The following is a 17,910-nucleotide window of genomic DNA, read 5'->3' on the forward strand; positions in this document are numbered from 1 at the left end:
GCCGTAGGTTAACAAAGACCGGATGAGCACCTAACCTAATTTAAATATTATGTGGCTGCCTTTAGGTCAACATCTCCATGAAGACGATCCCACTCCCAGTAAAGTTTTGGTCAAGAATATTGACATAAAACAGCTCAAACTAAATTTTGAAGAGCTTCACTTCTGATTTTCATGACGTGATAATACTCTCCACGGTTGTACATCTGTGTCCATAACAAAAAGCACATACTGTGGACAAACACCACCTTTTGATGGAGTTCATGAAATTATTCAGAGGTGCCAAGCCAAAAACTAGAGGAAAGAAACTTCTAAAAGAATCTACGGAGAGAAGCTACGTGCAGATGTTATGCTAACAGCAGCTTAAGTTGTGCTAAATGCTACAATCATCTTTTTCTGAAGCGATTATATGTGAAATATTCAATCCTGTCGGACTGTTTTAGTAAGCGCTGTCCCCTCTCCTCTGGCAAACCCCAGGTCAGCAGTCTGTTCACGTCACGTTAGCATCAGTTCAGTGCGCTTTGGTATGACATGGAGGACGGTGCCAAAAGCCGCCCTGTTTGTCCCTCTTCTGACACCGTAGCGCCCAGTAGACATGCTTTAAAGGAATAGGCCACCGTTTTTACATACTAAGATATGTTCTTACCTCACTTTAGACGTGTTAATATATCCCCGTCTGGTCTTTGTCCGTGCGCTCACACATACGCAGCCTCTCCCACATGTCATATAGCTCCGAAAAAGCTCACGATAGAAGCTACCAAGCTCTTCCACGTGTTCCCTATTTAAATAAAGTTACGTGAAGTGTTTTCATGCGAAGTATATTTACCCAGAAATGTAGCATGTCGATTTTATAAGCAAATAAAAAGGTGGACTATATTGTGAGGCGTAATGATACGAGGAGTAAAACGTCCGCGCAGTAACTCCTAAAGGTTATTGACGGAAGTGAGCGGGGGGAAGTCTTTAGGAGTTACTACGCGGACGCTGTGCTCCTCGTATCATTACGCCTCACAATATAGTCCCCCTTTTTATTTGCTTATAAAATCGACATGCTACATTTCTGGGTAAATATACTTCGCATGAAAACACTTCACGTAACTTTATTTAAATAGGGAACACGTGGAAGAGCTTGGTAGCGTCTATCGTGAGCTTTTTCGGAGCTATGTCACATATGGGAGAGGCTGCGTATGTGCTCCGTTTGCGTGACAGAGCGCGCGGACAAAGACCAGACGGGGATATATTAACTCGACTAAAGTGAGCTAAGAACATATCTTAGTATGTAAAAACGGTGGCCTATTCCTTTAAACAAGGGTAGTGCCAGAGCAAAAAGTAGGAGTTACCAATGACTTTTCTTCTGAACATTACAAATTCTATTATTTTATATTTTACACGACGTCCCAACTTTTTGTGACCTAGTTTTGCGCGTGTCTATTGTTGAGAGTATCTGCCAACACATAACATTCCACGAGTACAAAACTGGAGAGTCTCACCCTGAAGTAAAAGTGTTCCCAGAACCAGTGTCCGCCGGCCCAGCTGCTGCTGCTGTTTCACCATGATTGAATCTTCGCGATCGCATTATCCCGTTTTCACACAATACAGGTCCTTTAAAGTTTTCAGTTCCTCTATCAGCGTCTTGTTTTGGTTTTCCAGAACGGCCACGCGGTTTTCCAAACATTTCACATATTCCTTTTTCTTCCTTCGACATTCGCGAGCCGCCTCCCTACAAAGAGTGGTTTGAAAAACATTGGGGAAAGTTAAAGGTTTTCAGAAAAAAAAAAGACATAATAACCTATAGTGCATTTCACAAACAGTACGTGTCGAATTGTGAAAGTACAGGCATTTCGTGAAACTAATTGGCAAACCAGTCACTAGTCTGCTCAGGCAACACAAACATACTTATCCCGTGTGTTAGCCCATCAAACCATGTAATAATTAGGAAAACATTAAAACTTGCTACAGCTTCTTCCTCGTGACCTGAATTGACCTGGACGTCTGACCCTTTAATCCTGCTTTAGGTTTTCCCATCAAGGACTCCAAGAGGAGATTGGCACACTGTCCACTGTCTGCTCAAGTCCAGATCAAACCAGTTTAATGCACTGAACTGGGAAACTAAGGTTACTGTTACAATGTTACAATGACAGTGGCACAGATGGTAGAGCGGGTCGTCTCATGATCGGAAGGTCGGGGGTTCGAATCCCACCTCCTGGAAGTGCACATTGTCGTTGTGTCCTTGGGCAAGACACTTCACCCACATTGCCCCCAGTGTCTGCGTACATTGGTGTATGAATGGGTGAGTGGATCCTTGCTGTAAAGCGCTTTGAGTGCCTAATGTAGGTGGAAAAGCGCTATATAAGTTGAGACCATTTACCATTTACCAAAACATACAAACACAAGTAACTAGTGTTTCTCTGCTGCGGAAAGAAGAAAATGCACTTTTGGTAAAGTCAAATGAGAACTCGTTGAGCCCACACCTGTTTTTGGCGAGCCTGATTTCCCTCTTGAATGTGGGGTCATCGCTCTTGGTTTGGGACAGTCCCACCGGAGACGTCATGACCACGGTCTGCTGCAGAGCACTGGAGGTGGGCGCGGTCCGGATCTGGTACGTCTGCATCTCTCCACTTGCTCCTGATGGAAACAAGGCCTTCCTTTATCAGTGAATGATGAAGAAAATGAACTCAATTTGGAGTGAATTTCATGCATATTCAGTTGATTAAGTCCAGGCGCAGTTTACACAGCAATAATCTCCCAGTCACATCCTCTAATCTGCTTTTATATGAAAACAAAACCAATGACACTGCAGTGCATGCCTTTGTCCAGCAAAGGGTGCCGTGTTTCCAACACATGCATTTACATAACCAGAAGATCACAGAGGAAGACAGTTTATCTGTTTGTACTTCCTTGGATGATCCGTTTCTGATGTAAAACATGAGTGTGACATCAGAGCATATTTTGTCGCAGGCAGTGACGTTTGGCTCCTAAAAGTTTTAGAAAATCTTTATTTTGGCTGGAAGTTTTAGAATCCTTTCGTTTTAACCGAAATCTACGGCTTGGTGTGGATGACCGGCCAAATCGTAGGAAAATATCTTAGTTTTGTGAGAAACTCTGCTCCAAGGCCTAAAATTAAGTGATGCTGATAAGTGAGATTGACCATAGACTTGTTTAAATCATTACTTCCAGATCTAATGAAACACTTTAAGGGGATTTGGTACAAAGCTGTTTTAGATCGCAGAGAAATTTAACAGTTACTCTTACTCTAGATTTTCACAACTGTGCAGACATATATTATCAAATAATTTCTTATTTCCATTTCTATTCACAAAGAAGTTCAATTCAAGAAATATATATTTGATTTTGATAACAGATTTTGTCCTTTTATTTGTTCTTGATTCACTGAGAAATGAACGGCCCTGTGCCTGATTTTTCCTGGAGGTGGAATTAAAACGCTTTTTCTCAGAGCATCTAATTTCAAAGGTTTTTTTTGTTAAACTTTAAAGCTTTGTTAATGCTCCTAAACTTGCAGGTGACTTTTTTTTTGCTGTTAACATTACGGTTCCTTAAGTAAAAACATGTTTTTGAACCTGTGAAGAAATGGGATGTGAAATGCGTTAGGAAAGTTAGGAGTGAGTTTGGACACAACAGTTCAGGTGTAGCTGTGTTCGTCTATGGACCTTTCAACAGTTTTGGATTAATACAGTATCTGGACCTAAAAGTGCAGGTGCTTTGCAAGAGATTTAAATCTGTCAGTGTCTGGCAACTCGGTCGCACAGTAAAAGCACCAATGTTGTGAAAAGGGCAAAGCGATTATCAGGTGATGTGGCATTTAAGCAACCTTTAAACACAAAAGGCCCAATCAGGTTGGTAATACGAGCTCCCTCACCTTGCACCACGACCTGGTTACTGGGCACGAGTATCTGCTGCCCGTCTGGAGTCTGGGCGTACTGCAGGATGGTGGTGCCCTGTTGCGCCCCTCCCGCGCTGGGCATGGTCAGAGCTTGCACCCCCTGGCCCCCGTCAGAGCCGGGAGATGCCAACTGGATCGTCCCATTGGCTGCTATGGTGACTGTGGACAGAGAGGGGAGTCTGTGAACTCACAGGATTAGAGGTAGAAATAGTTGTGGGATCTATGGCTCATTAACTGTCCGGCCGTTTTTGAGCTGCTTGCGTTTATAATCACATAAAAATGAACGTCAGTGCAATGTGCACATAAATAATGTCAATAATAATTGATATTTCAATTATAGCATTTTGGCTCCTTTGGAAAGAGCCTCTGCAGTTAAGAATTGGCTTCAGAATATTTGTTTTGAGTATGAAGAGCTGAACATATAAATAGACAGATAATTATGTTTGAAATAATCTAAGCTAATGAAGGCAAACTACACTTGAGATGAACACGATAATACAGATTTTAAATATTAATCCAAATGTGACTTTACTAAAGGACCATAACTTTGTTTTGACTATCATTTGAAATGATAGTCATAATACTGAAGGGCATGTCCGTACTGTATTGGCCAGTGCTGGTTTGGTAGATGGGGGTGGAGGAGACCGCCACCCCAGTCACGCCTGTGGACGCCGGGCTGTCCTCTGTCCCCGCCTCAGACGACAGGTCATTTAGGATTTTTCTGGAAAAGGCAAACATACAATAAAAACCTACATAAATCGTGCCCTTTAACACTGCTGCCGTTTAATAATGTGACGATGAAAGTAACTCTGCGTGTACTAGAAGAGGCGTTCTGACCACAAAATGCAACTAAAAACCTTTGCATTTCCCCAGCAGACTTCCTCATATCTTATTGTCTTATTGTCAATCAATAAATGTCCTTAATGCTATGGAATAGTTTGACTGCCGTGTGTTCACCTGTAGGACGGCCGCCGGGCGAGGATCTCTCTGGTCTTTTGGGCTGCGGCTCCACTGTCTGAAGAATCTTGTGAATCGTCACTGTCTGAATCCTGAGGCTGGAGAGTCAAATCATATTTATGAATGAAGACGCTGTTTGAGAACACACATCGCACTGTTGTGCTATTAGTGGAGCTAATCTCATGATTTCCCATGAATGAAGAACCATAAAACATCGCAGACACGAATCATGAAGGAGCAAGATGTTGACTAAAGGCAAGAAGGCTTACCCTATGTAAGAGGTACATAATATATAATGTCTGCAAGAGGTTATAGAACTAGACGACAATTACTTTGAGGAATATTGTGAAAAACATGTGATTTTGAAAAAAGCTAAAGCAGCTAAAGAAAAAGCTGATTGAACATAAGAAAAACAGGCATTTCAATGCGTGTAAGAAAATAAAAGACTATTGTGTGTAGTGTATGGCCCTGCATCACTTCTTAAAAGTCTAATAAAAAGCTTTTCTCATAATAACACTAACTCAATAATTGGCATTAAAACCTCTATCAATGAGTGATTTTGCGGCTTCATGTCACAGTGAATGCAGATGCCATCATTGTCTTATTACATATACAGTGTAGAGAACGTGAGACCTGTGGAGTTTGCCCTTGTGGAGACTGGATAACAGAGGACTGCGCCGACTGGATCACCCCCTGAACCTGCAACTGGCCCCCGGGCAGCTGAACAACGGTCACAGGAGAACCGCCCAATGACATCTGCGAAAAGAAACCAAACGTGTACAAGCGCAGTCAGGAAGTGGAGCCCCTGCATGAGGTTATGACTACGCAGAAAACAAACCACAAGGCAAAAAAGAGCAAGACTGCACTTTGTGACAGTGACATTTGCAGATGATCTGTGCAATTACGCCCAAGAACAACTCAGTTCAGGATCAACTTATGAACAATGTGCAGGTCTGGTCTACAAAGCAAGGTCAGACACTGCACCAGCAAGAACCAAAACATCCCCAGTCGGCAGCTTTGCAACACATGTGCACATTCGCCTTAAATAACAGTTCTCTATTAGAAATTCAAAGCCTGAAAAGACAGTGTGAGAAGTGTCGTTTTGTCTTCATGATAACTGGATTGATAAAATAGCTTTATGCATTTTTCTGAACGCACAACAAGCAAACAAATGATAGCAGCTGTAGGAACTGAAATTACAGCAATTGTGCAATACTTGTATTAAAGGCAAAATGGCGCACACAAGGTTCAAGAACATTTTTGGTTTTCGATTCCTCGTAAGTCTAGCTCTTCGCTTTATGATAATTGTTTATTAAAAGCATTGATTGTTTGATTTGGTCCATTTGTTATTTCTGCTGTGTCAAAATCCAAGTTCTTGGGCAGATCCAGCAGCAGCAAACTACAGCAGCACTAATACAAATACACAGACGCGCGCGTCCATCTGTGGCAAAGCTTGATAGCAGAGAATCAAATCTAAAAGCACAGAGTGGCGAAAGCAGACAGCGCCTAAAGGACTGCGGATCAACCGGGCAGGTTTTCGTGCGCTCCTGTGCGTTACCTGTTGGGCAATTTGAGAGTTTGTGCTGGAAGAGTCTGTGCCATTGGTGCCAGGCTGTATTTCTTCCATTTTCACTAAAACAAATAAATCAACACATGCTTTAAGTGGGAAACGCCTCTGGGGGTGACACAGCGGTTTGTAGCGAAGATTCCGACCAGAATGTGATGTTTGGTCACTCTGGCCTCGAGCGCCAATTATCCAAATGTGAGAAATAAATAATCAAGAAGAAGAAGGACACATGTTTCAAAGCGTTATGGAAGCAATAATGAATCAAAGTTAGCTGTAAACATGTGGGATTGAGCTGACACCATTTGGACTTCCTCTTTGATTCATCCACTGCGCCTAATGGAGTTGCGACTTTAGCTAGGCCCAATAAACAACTTTTCTACCAAATATTATTTGCACAAACTTACAAAATCAAACCACGCGAAGACAGTGCTGTGTAGGTATTCTACCACAAGTTTCACAAATTACACTGTTTATATCTTACAAAACTTCCCGCGTGAAGCGGATGTTAAGCTGCGTAAACCTTTAAAAACCGACTTTAAAACGTTCCGAAAGCTACAAGTTGGACCGCACGCTTTACGCGCGATGGATGAGCTTTTGTCTCAATGAGAAAAATGTGTAACTCTGTCACTGGCACGCAAGTTACCGCGTCAATAGACGTCAGCGATACGAGGAGCCATTAAAGCCAACTACACCTTCCCTTTTCGTAAGACGGCGACGAGCCCTGGGAGAGGCAGCCGCCATTACCGCGTCACACAAACTCTCGCTCAAATTTACCTTTCCCGGGCCTCTTATCGGCTCTGGTTCACAGCGTGGAGTTCGTGTGTTTACTTTGTCTGCAGGAACTGGGTGTAAAAGTTTCTGAACAACTCAAGCTAACTGCTAAAACACAAAGATGTTAGCTAAATAAAAAATAGCTGACCACTTTTTTCCCCCAAAGGAAGTGGGCGGAGCGCAGAGCCAAAGACGCATTACGCAATGGCTGCGCAGGGCTTCTGATTGGTGAGAAATGAGCAACAGATAAACAGAGTGGAAAAGTTCAGCGGCCCAGTTTATCTCAAAGGCTGAAAGACAAATGCAGACTTATCAAGTCAAAGGTGGTGCGTAAGCAAATCATATTACTTCAAGGGCCAGTTGATAGCCTGCAGATAAGAACATTGGGCTTAATTCATTTATTCGCATGTTTGCGAATAAATGAATTATTTAGCTATCTTCTTTATGTTTTATTTCAATAACAGTAATTTTATTTCAATAACAGTAATTATTCATTACTAATTAAACATAAACACTGATCACTGGTTCTCTTCCTGTTCACATATTATTCAGTAAGAAGAAGAGACTTACTCTAAATATTTCTATTTTATTTTGTTGGCTGTTTATAGACTCGACTACACAATCCACCTTGTGCTTTTCTCCTCTGTATTTGACCAATCCTTCAACCAGGGCCTGTCCCATAGTGCCTGAAGGGGATCAGCAGATACTGGACATGTTTTGGGTTGCTGTGGAACATATAGCCAGTCATAAACCATCTACACAGGAGAGACACAGGGAGAACACCCCCTCTGGTCTCGGGAATGGCACCCAGGACTAAGAGATGAGCAACTTCTTAACAGAATAATCCACAGTTTATTACCCCAGGAAGTTAATAGATATAATGAAGCAAAAAAAAAAAAAAAAAAAAAAGACGAAAAAATAGACAGATGTTTTTTTTATTTATTTTGTTCTGGGTAAATTTATTATGTTTAGAAAAAATAAACAAAAAAGTCAGTTATTTTTTTTAAACGTAAGTAAATATGACATAAGACAACAAAGGTCCCGTAGTTTTAGCCAGTGCAAAGTGCATTAACGAGTAAGTATTTCATTGCATTGTCTTCAGCTGTGAATTTTGATGCAACGTTTTCAAATGCGGAGGTTCAGAGGATACAAAATGCATTTATTTACATGTTAACAGAAGTCACTGAAATGTACAGTATTTAGCACAAAACAAAATATTATTTATACAGTTTTTCTAATGCAGAGGTTCTGAACTGGTGGGTCAGGGTCCAAAAGTTAGGCGCATGAAGGTTGAATGGCTTTTATGGTTGTTAGTTTCGAAGTATTGCCAAGAGAGTAAAACCAAGATCCACATTTTAACAAGGACTAATGTTGACCAGGACAATAAACAAGGACGTAACTATAACACAGAAAGGCATCTCCACTCGGAAATGAACCAAAGAATAGAATTTTCTGTAAAAAACTGGTTTAAAGAAAAGATTGAGGAATATATGTAGGCCCTGACCCGCCAACTGAGAACCATTTATTTCTACTGACCACCAAAACCAAGGTCTAATGTGGCTCAGTTTCGCGATTTGCATTTTTAAGTGCTTTTTCTATTCAGTGACCAACACACTTAGGATGACTGAGGCAGACTTCAACAGTAAACAAGATTTGGAATTTAGATGTTTGTTTTTTTGTGTGTTTTTTTTTTGTTTCTTACAAAGTTCCACGAAGACAAAACACATCTCATACAGAAGAAAATAACCAGATCTTTCAACACGTGCACCAGTCTGCAACAAAACGGTTCAGGGTACGTACACTGATGAGGCATATCATTATGACCACACAAAAGCACAAGAGAACAGTCCGGAAAATCTAGAAAGCCCCACACGGTCCGGGAATCGAACCCAAGTCCTTATTGCCGTGAGGCTACTCAACACGTGCACACATTTATTCTGATAAAACTCCATTTTAGGTGGCCATAATGTTTTGCCTGATCAGTGCATCTTTACATAGTACAATGAAAACCTGTGGACCTTTGAGTGAATGAACAACCTGATATAAAACAGTCATTGTATAGTGGGTATAGTATTTGCTTTGTATTCAAAATTATTTCTGGTTATTAATGGCTTGAAGCTCTTCGTGCCTCAAAGTTGGTAGTAAAATAGACGTTTCAAAAAGTGCATTGTTAATCCTAACCGTAGTTTTCCATAGACGACAACCGTAACTCTGCACAAATGCCAAAAAAGTATTACATCTTATTTACACTTGTCTCAATGACGTATTGTCCAGCCGCCTGCATCCCTCACTCGAACACATGGAGCATTCACACATTTGTACAATTTTTTTTTTTACAGTTACATACAGTATCTAAAATACAAAGTGGATTGTTTTATTACAGTACAGTATATAGCCTCTTTTTGTACTTATTTAGGACTTTCACTAATTTCATATAGGGCAGTGGTGTTCAACTTGTGTTTGGGGACAAAAATAAAGAGGGCAGACCAAATGACTTAGAGAAACCAAACATTGGCCAGCAGCACCTCTTTCACACACACAGAACGTTTTGAACATTTTACACACTATCTTTGGGTTGCCTGAAAACTTGTACGTTGCACTGTGTTAGACTGTAAATCAAGAATGAACCGGGTGAGGGTGTGGCTTCCCCCATAGCCCCTTAGCGTGGGCTAACTGAAGCTCGCACATGCTAGCAATCTGTTGCCTGGAAACCAGACTCACTGCTGTACCAGCGACTCTGGTGACCGCGGCATCAACTGCATTTCCATAGCGGTACGTACGCAAGGAAACAGGAAGCTGAGTGAAACAGGAAGCTGAGTGAACCAATCAGCAAAGGGCGGGCGTCTGCCATTGATGCAGTGTTATTAGTGGTTGTGCGTTATTCGCCCAGGATTATGAATCACGAAACTCACCGACTGTCAATGTGTTTTTGGTCATTTGCCGGCGATTGGAAAAAAGCTTCCTCTCACCCCTTGTGCGTCCCGTGAGTGACACTGCACGCGAACAACATAACCGCAAATAAACAAATCTGATTCCCCTCTGTATAAAAAAATACACACGGAATCATTCTGGTCTCACCAGGCTAAGCAATTCGGCTGGGTTTTTGGAGCCAGCTTCATTATTTAGAATAGGGCGGAAATAAATAAGAGAGGGTAAAAAAAAAAAAATGACAATGTTGCTTGTGTTAAGACATGGAAGTCAGAATGACAAGCCTGTGCTCAATAATGACTTGAGAGACAAAAAGTTTCAATGGAAAGTCCATTAGAGCAAGGAACTTCCGGAGCCTGCCACCATTTCATTACGGCTTCAGGAAGGAGGCGGCTAGAATTAGTCCAGCAGCAGGCATTTTTATCACGTGACTCATGAAAAAGGATTGTGACAAAAATGTTGAAATACGCGCATGTATTAAAGTCATTTGCTATAGAGCCACAGCTGCACTGGTCTGCACAAACAGCCATTTTGCGGATACAGCTTATTAGCCGCAAAACGCTAATTTTGTCACTTTTCTCACTTAATGATTAACAGGCAAATTAAGTTTTGTTGAACGTTTAGAAACAACTGTGACACAAGTTTTCAAGTAAAAGGAAATGTTTCTGGAAAACTGAAATGCTGTGTAGTAATACAAACAAAAGAGCGCACTAGTTCACCACCACTGCCCCAAAAAGAAGAAACAATGAGCAATAACACATTAGTCTAAACTCAATATAGGAATGTATGGCTAAGTTTTGTAAGGCAGGAATTAAAACAGGGATTGTACTGGGAGTATTTGGCTTCGACATTATCAGGGACAATATCATAATTATATTAAGACAGCAATGTACACAGGCTGCTCAGCATATGCCCCTTTAACGCAGTGATTCTCAACTAGTGGGAGGGGACCCAAAAGTGGTAAATAACCAGCTCTGCATTAAAATGGTGAGAGAGTTCAAATATATAAGTGCCCTAGACGTTGTAGTAAGATAACAAGAAAAAACAAAACAAAAACTTTGGTTTTGTAAAAAAGTAAGGTAACGTTTTGGGCGTTCTCCCCACAGCTGGACGAGTTGAGGATCACTGCCTGACTGTGTATCCAAATGTCATTAAAAATACAAGGATAGCAATAACATGCATCGGTGAGTTGTTCAAAAGCAGCATGTAAAACTGTTCAGTGTTAGTTATAAAGAGGAAAAAAGTGTGTTGTGGTCATTTTAGCATAGAAAATTATTAATTTCTACAAAATACAGGTGTCCGTTCCGTAACTAAGAAGTGCAATAAAACTGTTTTGTTCAAGTTGTGGTCAAGTGGTTGCCATTTTTTTGTAAATCGTTCGCCACAGTGAGCAGGAGAAAGGAGATTTGCTGGTGGTGCTGGAGTTTCACTGTCGCCCATGAAGTTGGAATAATTTTGTTTTTGTTCCTGTTTATATAAAAGCATTTTTCAAAAGAACTTTACTTTACAGCATGGAAACAACATGGTAATTACATGGATGCAGAAAGCATACCTGTCACAATATTTTTTATTTAAGGAGAGACACTGCAGGCAAAACTCAATTTTTTCAGTTTTCAGGTTTTGGGCCAAATTGGTCCCTGAACATACAAGCTTTCACACGGAAACAGAAAATATGCCGAATCTTCACAAAAACATGTTTAAATATTGCGCTGATTCAATGTTCCCCCATAGACTTATATGGGATAATGCAATTTCAAGGGCCTTTTTCTCAAAACACATTTTTCTGTCATTGTGGCGGCACAATCTCCACGTCAGTCGGACCTAAAGACTTCAAATTTTTCAACCTTGGACTGAACAATATTTGAAAGATTTTTTCAGAGGGATTTTTTATTATCTAATCCCTAAGCCCCATTTATTGAGTTTTGAATGTCAAAAATGAGGCGAAAATTAGATTTTTACTAATTTTCCCCCTAAAAAAACAGCTTATTTTAAAACTAAACAAGAAATCCTAAATCCCCTCTGAAAAAGTCTTGGTAACTCATTTACCAATAAAATGAAACCATAAATTTGAATGTAGCTCTATCCATTATTCAGATTTCGTCACCGAAAAGATGGGATATTTGGGGCATTTTTAGGCATAAAACACCTTGTTCTTATATGAAAAGATAAAATGACAGAAAACTTGCCATGTATTTTTTTCTCACATTTATGCCAGTGATCGACAGCAAAAGTTTCAAATTGATATCTGTAAATTTAAATTTTTTCCCTATTCACCTGCAGTGTCTCGCCTTAAGTAGAACTTGATCCCCAACCCAGTATGAAGACAATTAGCATTTTCTTGGGTAATATTAGGGAAACAGGGCTCCATAATTCACAATTTGTCATGAACTTATATTCCTATAACTTTATTATTACTGTGCTGTAAAGTAAAGTGCAAATAGTCTTTCTGCCATGTTGTTCACTCTCCAAAGTATCTAGGGTCTTGCTCTTTTATGATCACAAGAATTCAAGTAAAGCTGCCACAATAAAGGCGACCAAGACTGACTCAAAAACATATGAATGAATTTAACATGACAAAAAAAAAAAAAATTGTGGGTAAATTATTCAAACTTCCATGGACAGCAGCGTGTTTTGAATATTGAAGTTGTGGCGATCACATGTTGTAAGCCACGTAGATGGGGTCGAGTTGGTCGGCCAGGAAGGAGTCTCTCAGGTGCATGCGCTGTTTCTCGCCTCTGGAGTTTATGGGGATGACTCCGGGGTCCACGATGACCACCACGCCCACGATCAGGTGATGCTCCTCCAAAACCACGTTGGTGATGAGGGGCACCAGGTCCAGCGCGTCCTGCTCCGAGCCGCACAGTTCGGACACCACCACCAGCAGGTTGGTCCATGTAAACACAGCACTGGAGGAAGGGGAACATGAAGTGTGACTTCTTTGATACTCAACTTCTAGTCTATGATTGCTGTTTTTAACTTCACTCCGCTTTTATTATTGAAACAAACTAAGGTCAACTAAACAAAGTACAGACGAGCATAGAGTTGTGTGTTTAATCAAGTCCACTCTTGTCTCTTGTTTCCTCTCATGGACATATTTGGCAACTTAAATCCAACAAATACCAGAGAGAAGAATAATGCTGCGTACCAGGCAACTAGTAACTAGTACATTTCCAACATCCCACAAGAAAAAATGCACAACAACGCTTGAACTGGTAATTACAACTTGTAAACTCGGAGATGATCAGAGAGGTCCGAGTTCAGATACAAGAGGAAGACAGCAATGGCGGTCCCCAGTGAAGGAAGTGCAGCTAATAATACAGTTTTAACATTATACTATTTAGCAAGTTTTGAGTTATATCTGGTGTGAAGAAACATTCATATAATGTTAGCATCTTATTAGCTAACTGTTGTAGCATTAGCCGTTTTGTTTAACCTGTTTCTTACCATCCCCTTGATCAGGGAGGTAGATTTAGGTTTAGGGTCAGAGGTTAGAGTTATAATTAGGGTTATGAACGACAAAATGTGAACCAAGTTGTGTTCACTCACACAGATCTTATTATATTTTCAGAAACTAGAAGGTCTTGGCTTTCAAATGGTATCACACCAGCATATGGGTTGTGAGCTCTTCTGTCAATACGCTTTGACATTTGGATACTGGTATGCATAATTGCTAACCCGAACTCTAAACCTGTCCCTAACCCTAAGATGGCAGAACAGGTTAAGTTACATACAAGTATATTCAGCTGGAACGCTCTGAAGTCACATAATGCTGCCCATGTGCCCCCAGTGGTACCTGTACACCCGTTTGAGAACCACAGTAAAAGCAAACTCCACCAACCTCTCAGCGATGCTGCGGTGAGCCCGGGACACGGAGGTCTCGATGTCGATGGGGTGGTACCGCAGCCCCCTCAGCTCCAGAGTTTCATCCAGAGCACCCACCACGAACAGGGCATCATGGCGATCTGAAATCAAAACCAAAATGGTTCAGAATCTCGATATAAAATCAAGGAAAAGCTTTACAGAGCTGGTTCACCTCCACTGGCGTCCAGTAGCTCTGTCCTCTTGACAAAGCCCAGGTATCCGGTCCGGGCCCATAGAGTCTGCGGGTCTCCGAAACTCAGTTTGGTGTTGAAGTGGTCAGCCTGAAGACTCTCCTCTCCGTAGATCGTGTAGTATCCGGTCGAGTTGTGCGGGCTGTTCACCCAAACCTGAAAACAGAACCATAAAAAATATGAATTGAATGGAACAGAAAAAATAATTGCATGTAGGCTAAACTTGGTGATGTAGTTTTACCTCCCCAAGATGTGAATCACCAAGTGGACCTTTTGTCTCTGGGTTTACGATTATTACTCGTACGCCAGGCAAGATCTACAGCAGAAAAAGAAAGATTTCCTACGTACAAGTAAAGTGCATTGTTGGCTGAAATATGCTTAGGAACAGGGAGATCTTACTTTGCCGGACTCCATCAGTGGAAGACTCTGGGGCGCCCCTCTCTCCACCAGTCGAACTCTGAAACCGTTATTAGAACTAAGACACCGCATCACCCGGAAAACAAACCTAACTGGCACAAAGGGATCAAATTTTCTGTAACTTACCTGTCGTGGCGGAGAGACTTCATGTCCACATAAACAGTACAAGGATCTGGTCCAGTTGTGCCCTGTCAGACAAAAAGAAAGTGTTGTGTCTCTTTGACTTCTGCAATTTCATCAGGGGCGTCAATAATATATAATGTACTAGAAGTTACAAACATTCAGACGTTTATAGAGTGCGTGCTTGTATTGTAGCTTTCAGACCTGCATACAGACAGCCAGGTTGACCCGTGACCCGAAAGCTGTGCTGACTGCTCTGGACGACAGACCCACGTCTTTGAAGAGTTTGGAGAAGGAGTGACTCAGGGCCAGACGGGGGCGCTCTTCTGCGATCACCACACAGCTCCGCACGCACGACAAGTTCACCCCTCGGGCCTAAACGCATTAAGGAAGGTTACAAATATGAAACCTAATCTTTTTTTATTTCTCTTGTTTTATAATGTATTGGAAGTGATTGCTGTGACTACAAGATAAATCGTTAGTAAGTAGCATCACATGTCAAGGCTAAAACATTATTTTGGCTTCGCTGAGTTCATCTTTCTCAACCTGTCTGTGGCATCCTGCTTAATACAGACAGGCCAATCCTAATGTTTCTTTCCACGTCTTTAAATTAGTCCTGTGGCTATAATATGGCATGCTTATGTCGGTTTTTGCAGATGTTCATTAACATGCATTGTCCCTATCAAATAAATAAGTATACTCCCTGTATATGGTTCTGGTCTGTTCAGTAAATGTAAAGTTGAAACAGATAAATTACCAAATCTTTGCCATGAGGGATTTAATTATTGCACTGATTCAACATCTCTCCACAGATTTAAATGGGAAATGGTTGAGAAATATGTGTAGCTAATATATCAACAAAAATGCCTTAAGTTTATATGACAATCATTACGTATATGAAATATATACATCATATATACTGTATATTCATCCTCATATGTCAGTTTCAACCTGAAATCTCCCTATTCACCTGCAGTGTCTGGCCTCACGCGTTACCTTGAGTAGGTCCGTCTGAGTGCCCAGGCCTTTGGTACAGAGCTCCATGACGGAGTATGAGCAGAAGGTGTCTCTGATCCGGTACTGGCTCAGAGTGGTCAGCCACAGAGACACACAGGTCTCCAGCTCAAACGGAGGGATCAGGATTGACTGGTGTCCTGAGTAAACACTGGAATAAAGAAAAGAAAAGGGATAGTTCATGCATTAGTTAGCCAGACAGTCCCCAAAAACAACAGCCAATGTCTCGATCAGGGCGATAATATCAGTCAAGGGACCGAAAATGATGAACAATCAAACCTTGCAAGGCACCAGAGGACGAAGCCCAGGCCGCAGTACGGGTCCAGGCAGATGGCGATTTGTCGGGACGAGTACAGCTCGCACTGGAGTTTGATGGAGCGACAGAGGGCGCTGATCGCTGCATGAGAGATCTGCAGAAAAACATTACAATTCAGCTCCTCGTGTCCCACAAGAACTCTTTTGGCTGAAACTATTTGCTAGCTGCTTGATTGAATGCATGTTTTGTTTATTAGCTGTATGTGTTGTATTGTTTTAGGAAACAACATGGCACTTTGTCTCCCTCCAAGGACAACACAGTGTATTCATTTCTATTTCAATTTGTAAATGAAATGGCATTTCTGCTTAGTCTGAGAGCTTCAAATTTCGCTGTAGTTTTTTCAGTTCTGAGCATATTTTTATAACAAATAAAAACAATTAAGAGGCTTTATCTGATATTGCACTCTGCGTGGCATCTGCAGAGTGACTGTAAAGGTGCTAAAAAATAAGAAACAATATTCAGGATATAGCTCCTTTTTGATTTGAAAATTGTGTGTCAAAAACCCTACAGGGATCGATAATGTTTAATGAAAAACTAGTTACTCTAACGACACCACAATGTACAAGAATAATCTTGTTGTCTGTGTCCTTTTACACAGCATTCACCTTGACTCCAGTGAGCATTCCTGTGGTGGACACGCTGAAGTCCAGATACGCGATCATCTCTGCCGTCGGAGGTTTGTAGATCTGAGGTGGGCGCCGTCGAGGGAGGTCATCTGCAACAACAAGGCGGCCCATTTTGTTAGACACACAGTTCTATATGAGCAGATCAAAGCTTTCCTCACCTGTGTCAATGATCGTTGGCCACGTTTTAATATTTACAGAAGCTGCTGCCTCCTTCGATCTGAGAATCCGGGTGAGGCTTTGAGTGGTGAGGATGCAGGCGGCTCTGCTGACCTGGAGGGGAGGGGAGGGAGGAACAATAGGCACATTCAACATTAAATGAACTCATCATTAGCTTATTATTGTATGTAGAATGGATGATCACGCTTACATCAATGATCATTCGGACAGTTGGCAGAGTGGCGGCCAAGTTTTGCGGATGTGGAGGTCTGACATTGACGGGGACACAACCGGCGTAAAGACAACCGTAGAACGCTGCTATCAAGTCGATGCCTGAGGGAAACACAGGTGGACATTAAATAAATCTGGTGTTGTGCTGGGGCAGGCAGAGGAAAAGGCGAGACTGGATGGAAAGTCTGGTGCCTGTAGGAAAGGGGGAAACTGGCCCTTGCTTGGTCGGGGGCTGATTTCTTCATTGTCATAAGACCAAGAGCCGAACCCTCCAATTTTAGGCCAAAGTAAACCATCACTTGTCAGTGTTGTACATCATATATGGCCTAAATGGGAGTTCTGCTAAAAAAAAACTTATAGGAATTGACAGTTCTAGAGCACCTTAACAGGCATTTGATCTCTGATTTGTTTAATAATATTCCTCAAAATGGAGCAGAAGCGCTTTTCAAATGACACAAGTCACACAAAGTGCCTCACACAGTTTAGGGGATTTGTACTTCATTCACGCCATACACGGTGGTGGTAAGTTACATATGTAGCCACAGTTGCCACTGGGGTAGACCAGGCCCGGCCAAAGCCAATTTGGCTCAGGACTAACCCAACCCCTGAATGTAGTTTCATTGTACCAATGTACAATGACAAATAAAACATTTAACTTCAATTCATACTGGCCTATTGTACATGGTATTTTAGTGGTACGGGAAACCGGAGTACCCAGAGGAAACCTACGCAGATACGGGGAAAATATGCAAACTCCACAGAGAAAGGCCATATCGAACCCAGGACCTTCTTGGTGTGAAGCACAAGTGCTAACCGCTGCACCATCATGCTGCCATCGTCTTGAGGGCCGGAGGTTCTAT

General features: G+C 41.6%; 2 protein-coding genes across 6 annotated transcripts in view; both read right to left on the reverse strand.

The window, feature by feature from the left end:
• Positions 1 to 1,351: 1,351 nt before the first annotated feature.
• Positions 1,352 to 7,436, reverse strand: atf1 (activating transcription factor 1). Of its 4 annotated transcripts, none has more exons than XM_079578814.1 (8): positions 7,194 to 7,436; positions 6,411 to 6,484; positions 5,486 to 5,608; positions 4,853 to 4,950; positions 4,498 to 4,616; positions 3,872 to 4,054; positions 2,466 to 2,619; positions 1,352 to 1,714 (listed from the first exon to the last, which is right to left on the reverse strand). In XM_079578814.1, the coding sequence occupies exons 2-8, from the start codon at positions 6,477 to 6,479 to the stop codon at positions 1,570 to 1,572; spliced, it is 891 nt and encodes a 296-aa protein (XP_079434940.1). In that variant the 5' UTR covers positions 6,480 to 6,484; positions 7,194 to 7,436; the 3' UTR covers positions 1,352 to 1,569. The 4 variants fall into 4 exon arrangements, with proteins under 4 accessions (XP_079434940.1, XP_079434939.1, XP_079434941.1 ...); XM_079578813.1 differs by lacking the exon at positions 7,194 to 7,436 and adding an exon at positions 7,112 to 7,161; XM_079578815.1 differs by lacking the exon at positions 7,194 to 7,436 and adding an exon at positions 7,063 to 7,086.
• A 5,209-nt stretch (positions 7,437 to 12,645) lies between these two features.
• dip2bb (disco-interacting protein 2 homolog Bb) overlaps positions 12,646 to 17,910 on the reverse strand; it is a 42,497-nt gene continuing 37,232 nt past the window's right edge. For both annotated transcript variants that reach the window (XM_079578745.1, XM_079578744.1), the window contains 12 exons: positions 17,031 to 17,152; positions 16,822 to 16,933; positions 16,643 to 16,752; positions 16,001 to 16,131; positions 15,704 to 15,872; positions 14,912 to 15,082; positions 14,714 to 14,775; positions 14,570 to 14,627; positions 14,412 to 14,486; positions 14,152 to 14,326; positions 13,957 to 14,080; positions 12,646 to 13,024 (listed from right to left, as the gene is read on the reverse strand). In XM_079578745.1, the coding sequence (XP_079434871.1) occupies positions 12,772 to 13,024; positions 13,957 to 14,080; positions 14,152 to 14,326; positions 14,412 to 14,486; positions 14,570 to 14,627; positions 14,714 to 14,775; positions 14,912 to 15,082; positions 15,704 to 15,872; positions 16,001 to 16,131; positions 16,643 to 16,752; positions 16,822 to 16,933; positions 17,031 to 17,152 (1,562 nt within the window). In that variant the 3' untranslated portion in view covers positions 12,646 to 12,771. The remainder of the gene's footprint in view (positions 13,025 to 13,956; positions 14,081 to 14,151; positions 14,327 to 14,411; positions 14,487 to 14,569; positions 14,628 to 14,713; positions 14,776 to 14,911; positions 15,083 to 15,703; positions 15,873 to 16,000; positions 16,132 to 16,642; positions 16,753 to 16,821; positions 16,934 to 17,030; positions 17,153 to 17,910) is intronic.

The sequence above is a fragment of the Gobius niger genome (assembly GCF_951799975.1).
Source record: "Gobius niger genome assembly, chromosome: 20".
Classification (NCBI taxonomy): Eukaryota; Metazoa; Chordata; class Actinopteri; order Gobiiformes; family Gobiidae; genus Gobius; species Gobius niger.

Bases quoted from the DNA above. Each gene is read 5' to 3' on its own strand.
- atf1 (XM_079578813.1), bottom strand. From the start codon at position 7,160: ATGGCGGCTGCCTCTCCCAGGGCTCGTCGCCGTCTTACGAAAAGGGAA. The intron at 2,620-3,871 runs GTGAGGGAGCTC...TGTTTCCATCAG, and splicing joins TAACCAGGTCGTGGTGCAAG to GAGCAAGTGGAGAGATGCAG. The intron at 1,715-2,465 runs GTGTGGGCTCAA...CACTCTTTGTAG, and splicing joins ATCAGGCTCGCCAAAAACAG to GGAGGCGGCTCGCGAATGTC.